At 38.2% G+C, this 21,380-nt stretch overlaps 4 protein-coding genes across 4 annotated transcripts; 2 read left to right on the top strand and 2 right to left on the bottom strand.

Moving 5' to 3' along the window:
- Positions 1 to 1,987: 1,987 nt before the first annotated feature.
- LOC133981096 (olfactory receptor 10A6-like) lies at positions 1,988 to 2,923 on the bottom strand. Its single transcript, XM_062419981.1, has one exon. It carries the CDS (start codon positions 2,921 to 2,923, stop codon positions 1,988 to 1,990), a length of 936 nt encoding a protein of 311 aa, XP_062275965.1.
- Positions 2,924 to 7,011: 4,088 nt separating this feature from the next.
- Positions 7,012 to 7,962, bottom strand: LOC133981094 (olfactory receptor 10A6-like). The gene has a single exon (XM_062419980.1). It carries the CDS (start codon positions 7,960 to 7,962, stop codon positions 7,012 to 7,014), a length of 951 nt encoding a protein of 316 aa, XP_062275964.1.
- Positions 7,963 to 9,847: 1,885 nt separating this feature from the next.
- Positions 9,848 to 10,786, top strand: LOC133980031 (olfactory receptor 10A6-like). Its single transcript, XM_062418595.1, has one exon. The coding sequence runs from the start codon at positions 9,848 to 9,850 to the stop codon at positions 10,784 to 10,786; it is 939 nt and encodes a 312-aa protein (XP_062274579.1).
- Positions 10,787 to 13,600: 2,814 nt separating this feature from the next.
- LOC133980035 (olfactory receptor 52E4-like) lies at positions 13,601 to 15,298 on the top strand. The gene has a single exon (XM_062418599.1). The coding sequence runs from the start codon at positions 13,725 to 13,727 to the stop codon at positions 14,643 to 14,645; it is 921 nt and encodes a 306-aa protein (XP_062274583.1). The 5' UTR covers positions 13,601 to 13,724; the 3' UTR covers positions 14,646 to 15,298.
- The last annotated feature ends 6,082 nt before the right edge of the window (positions 15,299 to 21,380 follow it).

Raw genomic sequence — 21,380 nt, 5'->3', positions numbered from 1 at the left:
ACTGTAAATGCTGTTTCCGTTCTGGGGTACTCTGTGGGTAGTCTTGCCACTGTAATGCCTTGAGTATGGGTAGTTAGTATTGATCTCATGATCAATAAGAGGGGATTGTTAGGGATTTTTCCATAACTAATATGCACTGGGTCAAACTAGGCTTTGCGGTCATAGAAAGGCCACACCAAATATTGGGTCTCCTCTTGAGATAGCTGTGAGCAGTGAGTCTGCTCCTTTTGGGGAATACAGGAGGCTTTCTGATAGTGTTGCTATAGCAACCGAGGTCAGATATGTGTTTGACTGTTGTCCCTGATAAAGGTAACTGGAGTCAGAGGTTTGATAAAGTGTTGGATGGAGGACAAAGGTCCTGAGTGTCTTTAGACCAGGAGACTAAATTCTGTATATTGTAGATGTGTTGGATCTGCCCATATTTGGGCTCAACCTGTGTTATTATCTGTGTTTAAAGTCCTGGAGGAACTGAAGGAGCATCAGAACATAACGAGTACTGATCATTCATTCACTTCTCCAAGTAAATAAACCTTTCAATGCAAGACATCCTGGACTCCTGTCTACTCTCTACTCTGAATTTTGGGCTGCATCATTAAAACCTCTATCACTATCCTCACATACTGTTCATATTCTATCATCACATACTGTTCATATTCTCTCCTCACATACTGTTCATATTCTATCATCACATACTGTCCATATTCTATCATCATACTGTTCATATTCTATCATCACATACTGTTCATATTCTATCATCACAGTTTGTTTTCCTCATAAAAAGTGTTCATACCAAACATTGAAGCCCAGATGTGTTTAGAAAGCATCAATAGTCGATCTGACTGATCAATAAATGTGATTAAACCTTGATTCATGTTTCAGAGAGCAGAGAGAGTGTATTTTTTAGCTTTTACACCACTAAACATCTCCTATCACACAATATCATGTCCTATTTTACCTCAGACATGAAAATATAACATAGCAATAATGATAGAAATGTATATAAAGGTAAAATGAGCAGAGCTTTATGGAGCTGTGGGGTTTATTGTATAACCATTAGAGCCATCAGTCCTCACTGCTACATCATAAAAAGAATCTTATTAAAACTATTAACTATTCATTTCACTAAAACACATGTCAATAGATACGGAGATAATCTGACCCAGAACAGCCTCAATGGACAAACATTTGGAGCAGAAATACAAAATATAACATTTAGTTATAAAAGACGTTTAAAGGAACATTTAACTGCTGAATGTGTCAAACTCACTTTTATTGTTGTTATTATATATATATTGTATTTATGTATCATATTATTTTCTGTAATATTGTGTATTTTATAACATTTTTTAGGTTTTAAATAAGTTCATTTAGGTTTTCTGCCTCTCCCTTCACTCCTTATTATCTATCATGTTTACTATATTTATCCAAAGTGTTATTTTTGAAGATCTGATTAAACATTCAATGAAGTTTTGCTTTTTTATCGTCACTAATTGCTAAATCTAAATATAGATGGTCGCCAATAAAGTTGGAATAAAATATTTTTTACATCTTCTCATGAAATGATTGTGATGCAATGTGATTTATTCTTAATAGATAAAGTGTTTATATTCTCATTATACCTGGTCAAAGGTGTTCATGATGTGTATAAATATAAAATAAAAAGAGGAATGTGTCTGAAAACTAAATTATTTCAACTTGTTTTATCATTTGATCCTTTTAGAATTAATAATCACATAAATATTCATTTTATTTTAGATAATTCTCTTTCATTCAACATTTCAAAGAATGATTCAAACCAAACTGTACACTACACATTTTACAGACAGTGTTTGCACCTATAATCATATATAATTATCAAATATCACTGTTTTCCATGTATATGATTTATTTGCTGTCTAATAAAAAACATCTTTCATGATACAGTGAAATGAGAAAATAAACTCTCAGACTTTAAACATGTATGTATTAATATTTCTACATTATTTTTCTACATATTAGCAAAGACAAAACTTTTACATACCATACGGATTTTTGACATATTCAGGCCGTACAGTAAAGGGTTAAAGAGCGGCTGACATGTGAGCCAATATAATGACAAAACAATACGAAGAATATTGGGCACATTGCTCATATTAAACCTGCTCTGCACTACTTCAAAACTCGCTCCACATGAGAAGTTGAGCAGCGAGGCGAGGTGAGGCGTGCAGGTGCTGACGGCTTTCTGTCGGCTCTGTTTACAACCTGAGAAACAAATCTTTAAAATCTTCATGTAAGTGTAAAAAATTAAAATGAGAGGGCAAAGGATTGTGAGCGAGGTAATAAAGAGTCCATAGATGTTATTGATGGTGATGTCAAAGCAGGCCAGTTTGACTATAGAGTAGTTATCACAGTACACTTTCTCTATAATGTTCCCACACAGCTGTAAAGAGTTAGTCAATGATGTCATCACAACACACAGCAGCAAAGGTATTAACCACGTTACTGCAATGAGCATGGCAATTTTGTTAAATGTCATCCGTGTGTTATACTGCAGAGGATAACAGATAGCAAGATACCTGTCATAAGACATGATGGCTAAGTTTAGAAACTCAACACCTCCATATGAGTATAACATGAAATTCTGCAGGTAGCAAAAAGGTTTAGAAATAGTGTGAATGTCAGAGAGGATCTGAAGCAGAAGGAATGGAAACAACCCTGTACTACCATACAGTTCATTTACAAACAGGCTGCACAGGAAAAGGTACATAGGTTCATGTAAGCTTCTGTTCATGCAGATAACCACAATGAGAAACACATTGGAACCAACTATCAACATGTATAAAGACAAAATGATGAGGAAATATAGATATGTAAAAGCTCCAGTGTCAAAGTAAGCAGAGAGAGTGAAATATGAAACCTGAGTGGAGTTCATCATCATCATCATCATCACCGTCCTTCATCTGGTTGTTAAAGGAATGATGAGCGCTGTCTGACAGGTGAACATTAACAGTTATTACATGAAACATCCGTAAGGTTTAAACATCAGCATCACAACACCGACTCTGTAAAATGTCCCACTCACTACAAATCACAACAACCACATTTAAGGAGCCTTAAAATGTTAATGAAATATATTTTGTCGGCTTCAATAACGTACAAGAGGCCAAAATATTAGGAACACTAGTAGAATCACGGCCGAGCTGCTGTACTGGATGCATTACACTGTACAGGTATGCTCATACATACATACAGTATAAATAAAGAGCATATGTATGTATCATGTATATATGCAGATATATTATCGTCCTTCATCTGGTTGTTAAAGGAATGATGAGCCTGCTGTCTGACAGGTGAACATTAACAGTTATTACATGAAACATCCGTAACGTTTAAACATCAGCATCACAACATGGAAGAGACTCACCACAATACACACACACATCACTTATTATTAGATATTATTAGATATTATTACCTCATTAATGAGACTGCTGAGCTGCTGGAGTCACACTGACACACTGAGCCTGCTGATTTTAACCTTTACAGGGAGGGAACACACACACACACACACACACACACACACACACACACACACACACACACACACACACACACACACACACAACTATCAACATGTATAAAGACAAAATTATGAGGAAATATAGATATGTAAAAACTCCAGTGTCAAAGTAAGCAGTGAGTGTGAAATATGAAACCTGAGTGGAGTTCATCATCATCATCATCATCCTCATATAACATTGTTCTGTTAGAGCATACAGCTAATAGTAATCACACTACACACACAGGGAAATGATAAGTTAACATCCTTATTTAAAGACTCCTCACTCATCCTTACATGGACCTGCTGCAGTCAGTCCGACTCCCTCCTGACTGAGCTCAAACTCTACTGCTGCTTCTTTTCAACACTTCAACCCAACGACGCCTCCAGCAGCAGACCTCAGACCAGCTGACCTCATCGCCACAGGAGACACTGGTCATACTGGTTTGTGATGGATGGGATGGATGTGGTACTTGGCACTAAAACATGTATATGAAGTAAGAAAATGGTTGCTTCTAAATAGCCACCAGTTGTCTTTTATAAATGTATATGAACACATTTCACACTTATTTCTGATCCACTGTCTATTGGAAACAGATACCTAGACTTTACACTGTGGGTCACTATTGGACTTAGTGACCCAGGAAGAAAGGAAGGGAGGGAGGAAAGAAGGAACAGTCAAAATAGACGGGGTCAATTTGACCCGGGAGGACAACACAAAGGTTAAAGGTTAACCCTAACCCTTACCCAGCATCGGCCTACAGCACCAGTCAAAGGTTCGGACAGTGTGTCTAAATGTCTGACAAACACACTCAGAGTCTGTTCACTAGCAGGTAGAACATCTCAGCATCCAGGTCCGAACCCTAACCCCAAATACCTCATATATCCTGCAGAATGAAGCACTGCAACCAGAACTACATAAAGCATTATCAAATCTAACTACTTCATTCATATTAGCAGAAGTTTGTCTAACCAACTACACACTGCTAATAATGAAAAGCACTCTCATCTTTAGTTTGCTTTGCCATAATACTATTCAGATTGTTCACATGCACAGAAATATGTGCACATACACACACATGCTGTCAACATATGCACAGCAGATATATTTACAGTGGAGTGAACATAGACTGTATATAAAATGGAAGTAACAGCCGTGACGTCACTCATTGGTTTGTGGACTGCTGCTCGGAGGCCAATAGTTTCGGATCTGAGCAGTGCCATCTTGAACATTTCAGGTGCATGCTGGGAAAAATAAAAACACGGATTCTACTTATATGGGCATCAGGAGGAGCATGAGGCGCCCTCCTGAACCTGTGAACCAATCAACCTGTCAATCACCACGTAGCCACGCCCTAATGCATACCCTGCTTTATCGTCACATATAAAATCAAGGAGGCCAAAATGTCCCAAATGAACATCATACTGCATTGAAGAAGGCTTTAAACTAGCGATTGAGACCATAAACACATTTTGAAAACGTTTACTGAGGTTAGAAATCAAGTGAGAAGTTGGTGAATTCTCCATTGACTTGTATAGAGACGGAAGTCCTTTTGACACCAAAACGGTCGCCCCCTGGTGGCCTTTTGATAGAATGCAGTTTTAAGTTACTTCCGCGTTGGCCTCATTTCAGAGGAACTCCCCGCTTGGGAGTGAACAAAAATATGCTCACAAAAAAACAGTAAACTGAAAAAGAAAATTGCAGAAAAAATATATAGGAAAATAATTCGGCAGCATGTTCCTGCACAGCTGGGTATGAACACATCACAGGTAATATCTTAGTTTCTTTATATCACTTTGTTTATATCAGTTTAAGTAATTGTGCTATGATGTAATTTTAGTGTGTTATGTGTGTGTGTGTGTGTGTGTGTGTGTGTGTGTGTGTGTGTGTGTGTGTGTGTGTGTGTGTGTGTGTGTGTGTGTGTGTGTGTGTGTGTGTGTGTGCACATAAAGCCCAGTTTGTTCCAGGCGGGGAGTTCCGGTCCTCTGAAATGAGGCCAACATGGAAGTAACTTAAAGCTGCATTCTATCAAAAGGCCACCAGGGGGCGACCGTTTTGGTGTCAAAAGGACTTCCGTCTCTATACAAGTCAATTGAGAATTCACCAACTTCTCACTTGATTTCTAACCTCAGTAAACGTTTTCAAAATGTGTTTATGGTGTCAATCCAAAAATCCTGTTTGACAATGAACAAACTATCAAATTAGATTAGTTGATTAGTTGATTCAGATGTAATTGTCATATTAATAGAGTATCAGTATAACCTGGACACTGGCAGGGCTGATCACTAGGATGTAAGATGGGTCGTATCACTTTTGATCTCCTTTGCAGCTGAAATCTTTTTCTACTCACTCTGTGCAGCAGAACATTTACACTGAACTCTATCTTATATAAAACACAACTGCTGTTCAATACAGTTTTCTGTTATTGGGTTATTTACAGTAGTGTTGGATTCAATCCTATTTTTGAATTATAAACCAATTGTTGTCTTTGGTTTCCCACCTGTAACTGTTTGCCTGAATTTCCCCCTGGGATATCTGACCTTTTTGGGGTTTTCTTTCCTTTTTGGAGAGCTCTGGCTCAATTTGGGAACTGATGTGAGCATCTATTGCCCACTGGGAGTTAAATATGACTCGGACTCACCACATCTGGTATGCATATACTTTCTGAAACAGTGGGTTTAAAATACCAACAAAACAGCATCACTCCACAAGTGTGTCTGAAGTTATGTGTTTATCTATATACAGCATAAACTCAGTTGCCAGTTTATTAGAAATCCATTTATATAAATGACAGTAGATTAGATAAGAAAGAGCTTTATTGGCCATGTATGTTTACACTTAGAAGGAATCTGACTCTGGTTTTAAGTGGCTCTTAATGTTAATACACACAACAATCTGCAGAAAGATGCACAAGAACAACAAGCCAAGCAAAGATAATTAAATACAAATATGTCACAAGTATGTACAACAAGTGGGTGAAAAATAGATACACACATGTAGAAACAACAACATACAATATGTATATATTGGTGTCTGTAAACAGTATATGAAGGTGCTGAAATAAATATTGTATGGACATTATTGTACAGACTCAACATTCTGCAGGAATGGTTTGAAAAATTCAACAGATTAAGAGAAAGTGAAAATTAAAGCAAATTCTTTTTCAAGTCCAGTTTTCCAATCAAGCTAACCAAAGGAGTGACATGATAGATAAAATTGGCTCTTTCTGACACAGCAATATCACAAAGGCAGATTGAGGATTGATTTTTGGGATGTATGTTGACATTTTTTTTTAAATGATAATCACAAAGATAAATTAGTGAAATGGAGTAGTTAACATATTCTACTGTCAAAGTTACCATTTCCCTCTAAATCTTTTCTTTAAATGCATTACTGGAACTATATTTCAATACATCACAATCCACATTAATGTTTTAATTGCTTGAGATGGATTTCCTGACCCTGTTCACATCTACATAATATTTCTGTGACCAGACAACATTTTATCACACAACAGTTGTTTACATGTATTTCGTATTTTGGACATTTGCAGTCCATACATGATAGGATTCAGAAGTGGTTGCATTATCAGGAAATACAGAGACAGAATGATTCTAAACTCACTGGATACACCGCTCATATCAAATCTACTCTGGAGTATTTCAAACAAACACCCAAAAGAAAAGTTAAGCAGGGAAACAAGGTGAGGTGTGCAGGTACTGACAGCTCTCTGTCTGGTCTGTTTGGAACCAGAAAAACAAACTTTAAGAATTTTGGTGTAAGAGAAAAAGATTGGAAACAGAGGGACTATGATGGTAAGAACAACACCAAAAAGTCCATAAATGTTATTCACTTCGGAATCAGAACATGCCAACTTAGCAACTAGATAGTTATGACAATACAAACTGTTTATGATGTTTCCACAAAGAGACAAATGGATGTTTAAAGATAAAGTAATGAGAAATTTCACAAATGAATAAAACCATATCACAATAATAAAGATAACTGCCTTGTTAGACGTCATCTGTGTGTTATACTGCAGAGGAAAACAGATAGCAAGATACCTGTCATAAGACATGATGGCTAAATTACAAAACTGTATACTGCCATATGTATAAATACAGAAGATCTGCAGGAAGCAAAAAGGTTTAGAAACAGTGTGAATGTCAGAGAGGATCTGAAGCAGAAGGAATGGAAACAACCCTGTACTACCATACAGTTCATTTACAAACAGGCTGCACAGGAAAAGGTACATAGGTTCATGTAAGCTTCTGTTCATGCAGATAACCACAATGAGTGATGAGTTGGAAATAACAATAACAATGTAAACCATCACAGTTAACATGAAATAGAAATATGCCAAACCTCCAACATGCAGATAAGTTCCAAGAATAAAATAAGATGAATAAGTTGAATTCACCATAATATTTGTCAAAGAAACAAAACTTTGAGTTTTCTTCTAATTATTTTCCCAAAAACAAATCAAGTGTAAATATATTAAGCTGGAACACGAGCATGTTGAACTTACCATCTACCTGCTTCACTAAGTTCAGCACTTGTTATGGTGCAGACCATAACCTGACCTTTTGTTACTTTTTTTTGGCTGCAGTAACATTTGGTGCTTTTTATAGTTTTTCATAAGAGATGAACCCAACTGGTCGGCCCCGCCTTAATATGAAGGCCAGTTCATTGATTGACACTTTTTGATTGTCAGTTTAAAGGTGCAATCAGGCGGGGAGCTCCGGTCCTCTGAAATGAGGCCAACGTGAAGTAACTTTCTATCAAAAGGCCACCAGGGGGCGACCGTTTTGGTGTCAAAAGGACTTCCGTCTCTATACAAGTCAATGGAGAATTCACCAACTTCTCACTTGATTTCTAACCTCAGTAAACGTTTTCAAAATGTGTTTATGGTCTCAATCGCTAGTTTAAAGCCTTCTTCAATGCAGTATGATGTTCATTTGGGACATTTTGGCCTCCCTGATTTTATATGTGACGATAAAGCAAGGTATGCATTAGGGCGTGGCTACGTGGTGATTGACAGGTTGATTGGTTCACAGGTTCAGGAGGGCGCCTCATGCTCCTCCTGATGCCCATATAAGTAGAATCCATGTTTTTATCTGAAATTTTCAAGATTGCGCTGCTCAGATCCGATACTATTGGCCTCCGAGCAGCAGTCCACAAACCAATGGGTGACGTCACGGATGTTACGTCCATTATATTTACAGTCTATGGTTTGATCTCAGGTGGGTCACACCAGTAAAACCATTACATAATAACCTCCAAATAATATATAATATATATATTATAACTCCACTATAATAATCCATGTATTTACAGCTGCACCAATATTAGGTCTCAGAAGCTGCTGATTGATGTTTAATATCTGAATGTTTTAAATAGAACCAGAATATGCTCAGTGGGGCCGGATTGGACCCTTCAGTGGCCTGGTTTTGGCCCACGGGCCTTATGTTAGGCACTTAAAGAACCATAAAGAAACACAACATAAAAACTAAACAATACTAAACACATTAATAAAAATAATAACATCAAAATAAAAAGACGATTAAAAAGTTATTTTATAAACCTTCATAAATAAAAATATGAGACAATTTAAACTTATTACAATAGTTGATGCTGTGTGTGTGTGTGTGTGTGTGTGTGTGTGTGTGTGTGTGTGTGTGTGTGTGTGTGTGTCTGTGTGTGTGTGTGTGTGTGTGTGTGTGTGTTTGTGTGTGTGTGTGTGTGTGTCTCTGTGTGTGTGTGTGTGTGTGTGTGTGTCTGTCTCTGTGTGTGTGTGTGTGTGTGTGTGTGTGTGTGTGTGTGTGTGTGTGTGTGTGTGTGTGTGTGTGTGTGTGTTTGTGTGTGTGTGTGTGTGTGTCTCTGTGTGTGTGTGTGTGTGTGTGTGTGTCTGTCTCTGTGTGTGTGTGTGTGTGTGTGTGTGTGTGTGTGTGTGTGTGTGTGTGTGTTCCCTCCCTATAAAGGTTAAAAGCAGCAGGCTCAGTGTGTCAGTGTGACTCCAGCAGCTCATCATGTGTCACATTGACTGTTAATGAGGTAATAATATGTGATGTGTGTGTGTGTGTGTGTGTGTGTGTGTGTGTGTGTGTGTGTGTGTGTGTGTGTGTGTGTGTGTGTGTGTGTGTGTGTGTGTGTGTGTGTGTGTGTGTGTGTGTATTGTGGTGACTCTTCCATGTTGTGATGCTGATGTTTAAACCTTACGGATGTTTCATGTAATAACTGTTAATGTTCACCTGTCAGACAGCAGGCTCATCATTCCTTTAACAACCAGATGAAGGACGGTGATGATGATGATGATGATGATGAACTCCACTCAGGTTTCATATTTCACTCTCTCTGCTTACTTTGACACTGGAGCTTTGAGATATTTATACTTTGTGATTATTATGGTTTTATACATGTTGATAGTTGGTTCCAATGTGTTTCTCATTGTGGTTATCTGCATGAACAGAAGCTTACATGAACCTATGTACCTTTTCCTGTGCAGCCTGTTTGTAAATGAACTGTATGGTAGTACAGGGTTGTTTCCATTCCTTCTGCTTCAGATCCTCTCTGACATTCACACTGTTTCTAAACCTTTTTGCTTCCTGCAGATCTTCTGTTTGTATTCTTATGGAGGTGTAGAGTTCCTGACGTTAGCCATCATGTCTTATGACAGGTATCTAGCTATCTGTTATCCTCTGCAGTATAACACCTGTATGACTCCTCATAAGATAGCTAAGCTGACTGCTCTGATCTGGCTCTATCCTCTGTTCATCAACGCTGTGATCGTAGCCGGTCTCACTGCTCCTCTGCAGCTCTGCGGAAACATCATCAACAAAGTTTACTGTGATAATTATTACGTAGTGAAGCTGGCCTGTTCGGACATCTCACTCAATAACATCTTCGGCCTGAGTCACATGTTCATAGTGATCTTGGGTCTGATCGTGGTCATTATTTACACGTACATCCGGATCCTCAGAGTGTGTTTCTCGGGTCAGCAGACGAGACGTAAAGCGTTCAGCACCTGCACGCCTCACCTCGCCTCGCTGCTCAACTTCTCATGTGGAGCTTTCTTTGAGATATTACAGAGCAGGTTTAATTTGAGACGACTTCCCAATGTGCTGCGTATTATTCTGTCATTATACTGGCTCACGTTCCAGCCGCTCATTAACCCTTTACTGTACGGACTGAAGATGTCCAAAATACGGATTATATCAAAGAATCTGTTGTTTGGGAGCCAAATGTAACAGAGCTCATCTTTAACCCTGCATGGCCCAGTGCATCATGATGGATTCATGAGGTTTAGACCTTTAATCATCATGTGATCATATTTCATTCCTCAGATACATGAAGTACAAACATGAACCAATGCAATGTTGAATTACTGAATATTTAGCAGCTTATTTTATGGTACATTAGACTCAGCAGGTATAGAATCATTTATCTGTCTTCAGACTATTTCATGTCATGCATTATATATTATTATCATGCATAACAAGGTTTAACAGGTTTATGAGCTTCATGCAGGACCTTAAACAAGTTCTATTCAACATGTTTTCATCATGCTATGAAAAAATAAATACAATACAAAAGTAAACTCATAGATGCAAAGTGTGATTTAATTCATCTTGTTTAATTACTTGTCAGAAGGTCCAATAAACTCTAGTTTCAAAGAATTTTCATTTTCTGGCAATTATTTGATGGTTCAGACTTTAAAGGGTTAAATACAGATTTCATTTAAATCACTTAATATATATATAAAGATATTTAATTTTGCTTTATTGTGTTTTAATGTCTGTAATATCTGTTTATAAAAGATGAAGATAAATGAAATGATTATTATTGTGTTACATACTCTTTATATAATGTTTATATTCTCATTCATAACGTCTCCATCAGTCTTTAATCACTGTTTTAATGTCCAGGACAGTTTATAGAAGAGAAGGAATACAACATGTTTCAATGTTTAAATAAATAAATAAATAAATAAATAAATAAATAAATAAATAAACGAGTCAGATGTTTATTTGCATATATAAACATGTTTATGAGGAACTGCTGTCTCTCACAGAGGAAGGATCAGAAAGAGGCTTTATGTAAAAACTATGAAGCATTAAAACATGAGTCTAAGGATGATAAAAGAGACGTTAGAGAAATATAATAAATACAGATGAGGAAGGAAACATGTAAACTTACTAGCAGCCCTGAAAATGAAAATGTGATATTAAAGATATAAAACTCCATTTATCACTTTAAAATGTAGTGACACATCTGGGCTGTGCTGGAGGGAGGGGGGGGGGGAGGGGGGGGGGGGGGGGGGGTGGGGGGGGGGGGATTTTACTCACAGTTTCTGGGACTGTCTGAAACTTTTGGAGTTCTGGAAAAATGTCCAAAAGGAGATTTAATTTAATTTAATTTGATTTAATTTGATTTAATTTAATTTGATTTAATTTGATTTAATTTGATTTAATTTGATTTGATTTATTTCAAACGTGTTTGAGTAACACAAAAAAGTAATCTAAGAAACAAACAAACTAAACTAATGATAACAGTCAGAACAACAATAATAATAATAACGTGAACCCAACATGTCAGAAAAGGAGCAAATGCTTATTAAACCACTTCTCCACTCCTCAACCAACATCAGTCATTTACATATTTACATATTTACAAAAACATAGAAAAATAAATAAATAAAAAATAAGTGACCAGATACATCATGTATTCATGTAAACAGCTGATTGTTGAAGCTTCTTCCTCCCTGAGACGCAGCTCTTTACATGCTGAGTTCCTGACAGATAAACACCTGAACACATTACTGACTATTAATCAGGGTTAGAACTGCTTCCTGGCTGAAGCCGACACACACACACACACACACACACACACACACACACACACACACACACACACACACACACACACACAGAGACACACAGAGACACACACACACACACACACACAGAGACACACAGAGACACACACACACACACAGAAACACACACACACACACACACAGAGACACACAGAGACACACACACACACACACACACACAGAGACACACACACACACACACACACACACACACAGAGAGACACACACACACAGAGACACACACACAGACACACAGAGACACACACACAGAGACACACACACACACACACACACACACAGAGACACACAGAGACACACACACACACACACACACACACACACACACACACAGAGACACACAGAGACACACAGAGACACACACACACACACACACACACACACACAGAGACACACACACACACACACACACACAGAGAGACACACACACAGAGACACACACACACACACACACACACACACACACAGAGACACACAGAGACACACACACACACACACACACACAGAGACACACACACACACACACACACACACACACACAGAGAGACACACACACAGAGACACACACAACACACACAGAGAGACACACACAGAGACACACACACACACACAGACACACACACACACACACACACACACAGAGACACACACACAGAGACACACACACACACACACAGAGACACACACACACACACACACAGAGACACACACACACACACACACACACACACAGACACACACACAGAGACACACGCACAGAGACACACACACACACACACAGAGACACACACACACACACACACACACACACAGAGACACACACACACACACACACACACACACACACACACACACACACACACACACACACACACACACACACTCATTAGGAACAGTCTGGTTATTCATTGAGACTCTTTATGTTAAATCAGTGAGATTTCTTTTTTATACGTTGTTTTGTTTTTTCTTCTTTCACACATTAGAAATAATCTAAATCTACTGGAGCTCGGTTAAAGCTCCCGGCTGCTCTGTGAGAGACGATCAGCCGCTGGTGACGTGGCAGGTACCCAGAGGGAAAGGTCAGAGGTCACATCAGTCTGCTGCAGTTTGAACCTTTTAAAGAAGCAGCAGCAGAGTTACAGTCAGTCTGCTGCTGCTGTTACACAGAGCTCGTATCAAGGTATCAACTCTTTATACAACGCTGTGATTACTCTGCATGAATCTGTTTATATATGTGATTATTTAACATGTCAGATAATAAGAAGCTTCACCTCATTATGACTTAAAGCATCATGAACTCTACTCAGGTTTCATATTTCACTCTCTCTGCTTACTTTGACACTGGAGCGTTGAGATATTTATACTTTGTGATTATTATGGTTTTATACATGTTGATAGTTGGTTCCAATGTGTTTCTCATTGTGGTTATCTGCATGAACAGAAGCTTACATGAACCTATGTACCTTTTCCTGTGCAGCCTGTTTGTAAATGAACTGTATGGTAGTACAGGGTTGTTTCCATTCCTTCTGCTTCAGATCCTCTCTGACATTCACACTGTTTCTAAACCTCTGTGCTTCCTGCAGATCTTCTGTGTGCATTTCTACGGCAGCGTAGAGTTGTTCACGTTAGGCGTCATGTCTTATGATCGGTATCTAGCTATCTGTTGTCCTCTGCAGTATCACACCCGTATGACTCACAGCAGGGTTCTGGTTCTGACCGGGTTGGTGTGGTTCTACAGCGTGGTGGCGACAGTGGCCATGATGTCTCTGAGTGCTCCTCTGCAGCTGTGTGGAAACATCATCCACAAAGTTTACTGTGATAACTTCTCTGTGGTTAAACTGGCCTGTTCGGACACGTCCATCAATAACGTCTACGGGCTGCTTTACATGTTCACCGTCATCGTGTCTCTGGTGGTTCTGATCCTTTTCTCCTACGTGAGGATCCTCAGAGTTTGTTTCTCAGGTTGTAAACAGAGCCGACAGAAAGCCGTCAGCACCTGCACGCCTCACCTCGCCTCGCTGCTCAACTTCACCTTCGGAGCGTTCTTTGAGATCGTTCAGAGCAGGTTCGATATGAGCCGAGTTCCCAACATGCTGCGTGTGGTTCTGTCTCTGTACTGGCTCACATGTCAGCCGCTGCTCAACCCGGTGCTGTACGGACTGAACATCACGAAGATACGCATCATATGCAGCAACCTGGGTAAGAGGATGTAGAACATGTTGAGGTTTTAATATTTAACCCTTTAAAGTCTGAACCATCAAATAATTGCCAGAAAATGAAAATTCTTTGAAACTAGAGTTTATTGGACCTTCTGACAAGTAATTAAACAAGATGAATTAAATCACACTTTGCATCTATGAGTTTAGTTTTGTATTGTATTTATTTTTCATAGCATGATGAAAACATGTTGAATAGAACTTGTTTAAGGTCCTGCATGAAGCTCATAAACCTTTTAAACCTTGTTATGCATGATAATAATATATAATGCATGACATGAAATAGTCTGAAGACAGATAAATGATTCTATACCTGCTGAGTCTAATGTACCATAAAATAAGCTGCTAAATATTCAGTAATTCAACATTGCATTGGTTCATGTTTGTACTTCATGTATCTGAGGAATGAAATATGATCACATGATGATTTAAAGGTCTAAACCTCATGAATCCATCATGATGCACTGGGCCATGCAGGGTTAAAGATGTTTTATGTGTTAAACTCTGAACTGTGATTCATTAGCTGAATCACTTCCTGTTAACTATAGAAACAATAAAACTGCATTCAAATATGATTTATGTATATTATATAAGGCATATATATGGTAGAGAAATATAGTTTATTTATTTTATTTACTAATGGGCAGACATGGTTCCCTTCTACATTTTCTTAATAAATGAATTAATATAACATAATTTTTTGTTTATATTTGTTTTAATGTTTTGAAATTAATAATATAAGATATGTTGTTATGTAAATATCATAAATTAACTGAGCTGATAATCATTATATCTGTGTTGTAAAAATAATAATAGTTGTTAAACCTTTGTTATGACTTATATAACTTATATAAGTTATATAAGTTAAATAAGTTAAATAAGTTAAATAAGTTAAATAAGTTTATTATAATGAGACCTTTAAATAAAAAGATAAATGTTTGTTACAGAAAAACATCGACAGGCTGATTTATGAATAATTGATCATTAAGCCCAGTGGTTCAGATCTCTGGTTCTTAGTGGTCCGTTTAGTCTGAGTTCTGTCCCCATAGAGGAAGGACCGGGTCCAGGTTCTTCTGGGTTAAAGACCTGAGTTCTGTCCCCATAGAGGAAGGACCGGGTCCGGGTTCTTCTGGGTTAAAGACCGGCTCATTAAACTGTTTGATGTTTAAACTTCACAATGTGTTCAATAAAATAAATAAAATATAAAGCTCGTCATGTTTCTGGTTTTTAGTCCTTTGAAAACTTGTTTTTCATCAGAACTTTTTAATAATACTACTACTAATAATAATAATAATAATAATATAATAATAATATTATTATTTATTATTATTATGATTAGATAACAGATTTCTGTCCCAAGCTGTTTATGATTTATTATTATGATGATTTACTGCAGACTGAACTAATGATGCATCTCACTGTGAACACAGAGCAGCCTGAAGTATATTAAATATAAATATAAAAATTAAAAATAAAAATAAAAATAAAAATAAAAATAAAAATAAAAATAAAAATAAAAATAAAAATAAAAATAAAAATAAAAATAAAAATAAATATAAATATAGAAATAAAAATAAATATAAATATAAATATAAATATAAATATAAATATAAAAATAAATATAAAAATAAATATAAATATAAATATAAATATAAAATAAAAATAAAAATAAAAATAAAAATAAAAATAAAAATAAAAATAAAAATAAAAATAAAAATAAATAAAAATAAAAATAAAAATACAAATTAATATAAATATAAATATAAAATATATATAAATATAAATATAATATAAGTATAAAAATAAAAAATAAAAAAATATAAATATAAATATAAAATAAATATAAATATAAATATAAATATAATATAAATATAAATATAAATATAATATAAATATAAAATATATATAAATATAAATATAAATATAGTATAAGTATAAAAATAAATATAAATATAAATATAAATATAAATATAATACAAATATAAAATATATATAAATATAAATATAAATATATATATATATAAATATGAATATAAAACAATGTAAGAGTCTATCAACAGACCTCTAACAGGTTTATAATAATAATAATAATAATAATAATAATAATAATAATAATAATAATAATAATAATAATAATAATAATAATAATGTCTAGGTTTATGTATCTGATTGTAAATGAAGAACATTTAAGAAGCTGCATCATGTGTCAGATTGAGAAATGAATTTATAACATTATATTAATATTAATAGATAGATAGATAGATAGATAGATAGATAGATAGATAGATAGATAGATGAAAGATAGATAGATAGATAGATAGATAGATAGATAGATAGATAGATAGATAGATAATAGATAGATAGATAGATAGATAGATAGATAGATAGATAGATAGATAGATAGATACATAGATAGATAGATAGATAGATAGATAGATAGATAGATAGATAGATAGATAGATAGATAGATAGATAGATAGATAGATAGATAGATAGATAGATAGGTAGATAGATAGATAGATAGATAGATAGATAGATAGATAGATAGATAGATAGATAGATAGATAGATAGATAGATAGATAGATAGATAGATAGATAGATAGATAGATAGATAGATAGATAGATAGATAGATAGATAGATAGATAGATAGATCTTTATTATCTTATTGTCTCTTTTTCTGTGATCAAGTTTTTACTTTATTGAAATAAATATAAATTTAAAAAACATAAATACACAGAACATTTAAATATATTACAATAATACAATGTTTGATTTTCATTAAAAGGAAAAATAAATAAATCAAATTGGGGAAAAAGGAGGGAAGGAAGGAAGGAAGGACAGAGGAAAGAAGGAAGGAAGGAAGGAAGGACAGAGGAAAGAAGGAAGGAAGGAAGGAAGGAAGGAAGGAAGGACAGAGGAAAGAAGGAAGGAAGGAAGGAAGGAAGGAAGGAAGGAAGGAAGGAACAGTCAAATTGACCCTGTCCGTTTTGACTGTTCCTTCTTTCCTCCTTTCCTTCCTTCCTTCTGTCCTTCCTCCCTCCCTCCTTCTCTCTTTAGTTCCATCCTCCCCCTTCTTTCCTCTGTCCTTCTTTCCTTCCTTCCTTCCCCCCTCCTTTCCTTCCTCCCTTCCTCCCTTCCTTCCTTGACTGGAGGACAACAGGAGGGTTAAATACTAGAGTACTGTGCTTAGTTAACTAATCACCTGATCATCTGTTAAATCTAAATCTTTAACATAATGAATGAATGTTATCCTTTTAAAGCAATGCTCGATAGATCGGGTCAAAATCTAACCTGACTTTACAGGAAAGGAAAAGGAAGGAAAAACCTTAAACCTTAAACCCAGAGTGAAGGCCTGCAGCTGCTTTGTTTTCAGTGGTAACCATGGTGACAGCAGAGCATCCTCCCAGGAGCGTCCTAATTGGCCCGTTAGCGGCCGGAGCGGCCGGAGCCTCCAGAGCGTCCGAAGGGAGCCGGCCAGATGGAAAGAGCTGCTGGAGCTCCGCTGAGGCTCATTACTGTCAGAGATACAGTAAACACTGTCCAGAGACCACAGGGAGGGAGGGAGGGAGGGAGGGAGGGAGGGAGGGAGGGGGTAAGGGAGGGAGGGAGGAAAGGATGGAGGGAGGGAGGGAGGGAGGGGGTAAGGGAGGGAGGGAGGAAAGGATGGAAGGGAAGAACATGATGAAATCACCCTCACTGTCCAGAGACCACAGGGGAGGAAGGAGGGAGGGAGGGAGGGAGGGAGGGAGGGAGGGAGGGAGGGAGGGAGGGAGGGAGGGAGGGAGGGAGAGAGGAAGGGAGGGAGGGAGGGAGGGAGGGAGGGAGGGAGGGAGGGAGGGAGGGAGGGAGGGAGGAAGGAAAGGAAGGAAGGGAAGAACATGATGAAATCACCCTCACTGTCCAGAGACCACAGGGAGGGAGGAGGGAAGGAGGGAGGGAGGAAGGGAGGGAGGGAGGGAGGGAGGAAAGGAAGGATGGGAAGAACATGATGAAATCACCCTCACTGTCCAGAGACCACAGGGGAGGAAGGAGGGAGGGAGGGAGGGAGGGAGGGAGGGAGGGAGGGAGGGAGGGAGGGAGGGAGGGAGGGAGGGAGGGAGGGAGGGAGGGAGGGAGGGAGGGAGGAAAGGAAGGATGGGAAGAACATGATGAAATCACCCTCACTGTCCAGAGACCACAGGGGAGGAAGGAGGGAGGGAGGGAGGGAGGGAGGGAGAGAGGAAGGGAGGGAGGGAGGGAGGGAGGGAGGGAGGGAGGGAGGGAGGGAGGGAGGGAGGGAGGGAGAGAGAGAGGAAAGGAAGGATGGAAGGGAAGAGATACAGTAAACATGATGAAATCACCCTCACTGACACTTCAACCTAACCCATCACAGGAAGTTACAACAACTCACTTTAACCCTCCTGTTGTCCTCCAGTCAAGGAAGGAAGGGAGGAAGGGAGGAAGGGAGGAAGGGAGGAAGGGAGGAAGGGAGGAAGGGAGGGAGGAAGGGAGGAAGGAAGGGACGAGAGGAAAGGAAGGAAGGAAGGAAGAAAGGAGGGAGAAAAGAAATGAAGGAGGGAGGGAGGAAGAAGGAAGGAAAGGAGGAAGGGAGGAAGGGAGGGAGGGGGGGAGGAAGGGAGGAAGGATGGGAGGGAGGAAGAAGGAAGGAAAGGAGGGAGGAAGGGAGGGAGGAAGGAAGGGACGAGAGGAAAGGAAGGAAGGAAGGAAGAAAGTAGGGAGAAAAGAAATGAAGGAGGGAGGGAGGAAGAAGGAAGGAAAGGAGGGAGGAAGGAAAGGAGGGAGGGAGGAAAAGTACAAGTACCTCTAACTGTACTAAATGTTCTAACTACACTGGGACAATAATTCTAACCCTATTTGTTGATATAACGGTTAAAAGACATTTGGTAGTGACTAATAAGTTCTCTATTTGAATACAGGATTATCATTATTCAAATGTTACAGCAATGTGTGAACCCTAAATCCACTGGCATGTGTTGGCCTACTAGCTGTATGCAGGCCTATTTCAGTCCTGCCTGTATATGAGGAAAATGAATGAAATGAAAAGTAAAGATTATTAATGAGAGCGTTAACTGGTCTCCTCTCTCTCAGCGTGTAAAGCTGAGACCAGGTGGGGAGTTCTGGTCCTCTGAAATGAGGCCAACCAGGAAGTAACTTAAAACTGCATTCTATCAAAAGGCCACCAGGGGGCGACCGTTTTGGTGTCAAAAGGACTTCCGTCTCTATACAAGTCAATGGAGAATTCACCAACTTCTCACTTGATTTCTAACCTCAGTAAACGTTTTCCAAATGTGTTTATGGTCTCAATCGCTAGTTTAAAGCCTTCTTCAATGCAGTATGATGTTCATTTGGGACATTTTGGCCTCCCTGATTTTATATGTGACGATAAAGCAGGGTATGCATTAGGGCGTGGCTACGTGGTGATTGACAGGTTGATTGGTTCACAGGTTCAGGAGGGCGCCTCATGCTCCTCCTGATGCCCATATAAGTAGAATCCCTGTTTTTATTTTTCCCAGCATGCACCTGAAATTTTCAAGATGGCGCTGCTCAGATCCGATACTATTGGCCTCCGAGCAGCAGTCCACAAACCAATGGGTGATGTCACGGATGTTACGACCATTATTTATACAGTCTATGGCTGAGACACAGACAGGAAGTGGTGGAGAGTTATCAACAACTTAACTCACTCATTTAACAACAATCTCTATGAATAATACTGCTGGATGTGACTGAAGATATAAAAGACTGGTGAACATGTCACTTATTTTACATCAGTGGCTCCAGCTTTCCTTTTCTTCTGTCCCTACATTTCTTGATGCTTGAATAACAGGACAGACTTAAGACTACAGAGCTGTAGTATTGATGTGCGTCACCGAGTGGCGTGATTAGCGCAAGCCTGATAAGTGGATTCATGCAGGACTTTTACTTCTGATTGCATTATCGGTACTTTCACTGCAGTAAAGGATCTCAGCACTTCTTCTGTCGCTGGTTATTGGTGCTGAAGGAGGACGGTATCTGTTATATTGGTCCAGAGTGAGACCTCTCCTCTCCTCTCCTACAGACCAGACGGACAGTAACCGTGATAGATGTTCACCAGAGGAAGATGAACTGATGTTATTAGCAGCTGTCCTGCAGTCTGATCCTCTGTCTCATTCTGCAGCATTCCTCCTTCTTTCCATTCATAAACAACACCTGTAAAAATGTGCTGTTCATACCATCACTGCTCCTCTGTTATGTTTTTAATTGGCATCTTGTCCTCATTCGGCTCTTTGGCAGCGTCATGAAACACTGAATCTGTGTGTGAAGCAGAGCTAATCAGATGTGATGAGGAGAGGAGCTTCAATGATATAAAGTTTAAGTGGCAGTTTCCAACTATTGCTCACCATTATCCAGCTGTCTCTCTTTTATACTCCACAGCTATCAACAGGCTTTTAACTGCCTCTCTGAAGATTATACGACACCATTACCTGTCACTGCATCATTCATGTAGAGAGAGACTCACAACTCTCAGTCTGTTTTATATGTTGTGGAGCATAAAACTGATATAAAGTGGTCGTTCTTTCTTGAGGAATCGTCTCTGAGTGTGTGAAGCTGCTTCAGGCGCCGCTGGATCAGGAATTAAAAGTCTTCTTCAAACTTAGATGTTACATGAATCACTTCTACAGTCCTTGTGATGCACAAAACTCAAGTTGTCTGTACCAAAAAATTAACATTTGAGTTAGAAAATGTCTGA

The sequence above is a fragment of the Scomber scombrus genome, chromosome 5 (assembly GCF_963691925.1).
Source record: "Scomber scombrus chromosome 5, fScoSco1.1, whole genome shotgun sequence".
Taxonomy (NCBI): Eukaryota; Metazoa; Chordata; class Actinopteri; order Scombriformes; family Scombridae; genus Scomber; species Scomber scombrus.
Note: the sequence above shows the minus strand (reverse complement) of the source record. Positions and strands in the feature narration are given on the sequence as shown.

What these genes read in the sequence shown, in the direction of transcription:
- LOC133981094 (XM_062419980.1), bottom strand. Translation starts at nt 7,962, where the DNA reads ATGGTGAATTCAACTTATTCATCTTATTTTATTCTTGGAACTTATCTG.
- LOC133980031 (XM_062418595.1), top strand. Translation starts at nt 9,848, where the DNA reads ATGATGATGATGATGAACTCCACTCAGGTTTCATATTTCACTCTCTCT.
- LOC133981096 (XM_062419981.1), bottom strand. Translation starts at nt 2,923, where the DNA reads ATGATGATGATGATGAACTCCACTCAGGTTTCATATTTCACTCTCTCT.
- LOC133980035 (XM_062418599.1), top strand. Translation starts at nt 13,725, where the DNA reads ATGAACTCTACTCAGGTTTCATATTTCACTCTCTCTGCTTACTTTGAC.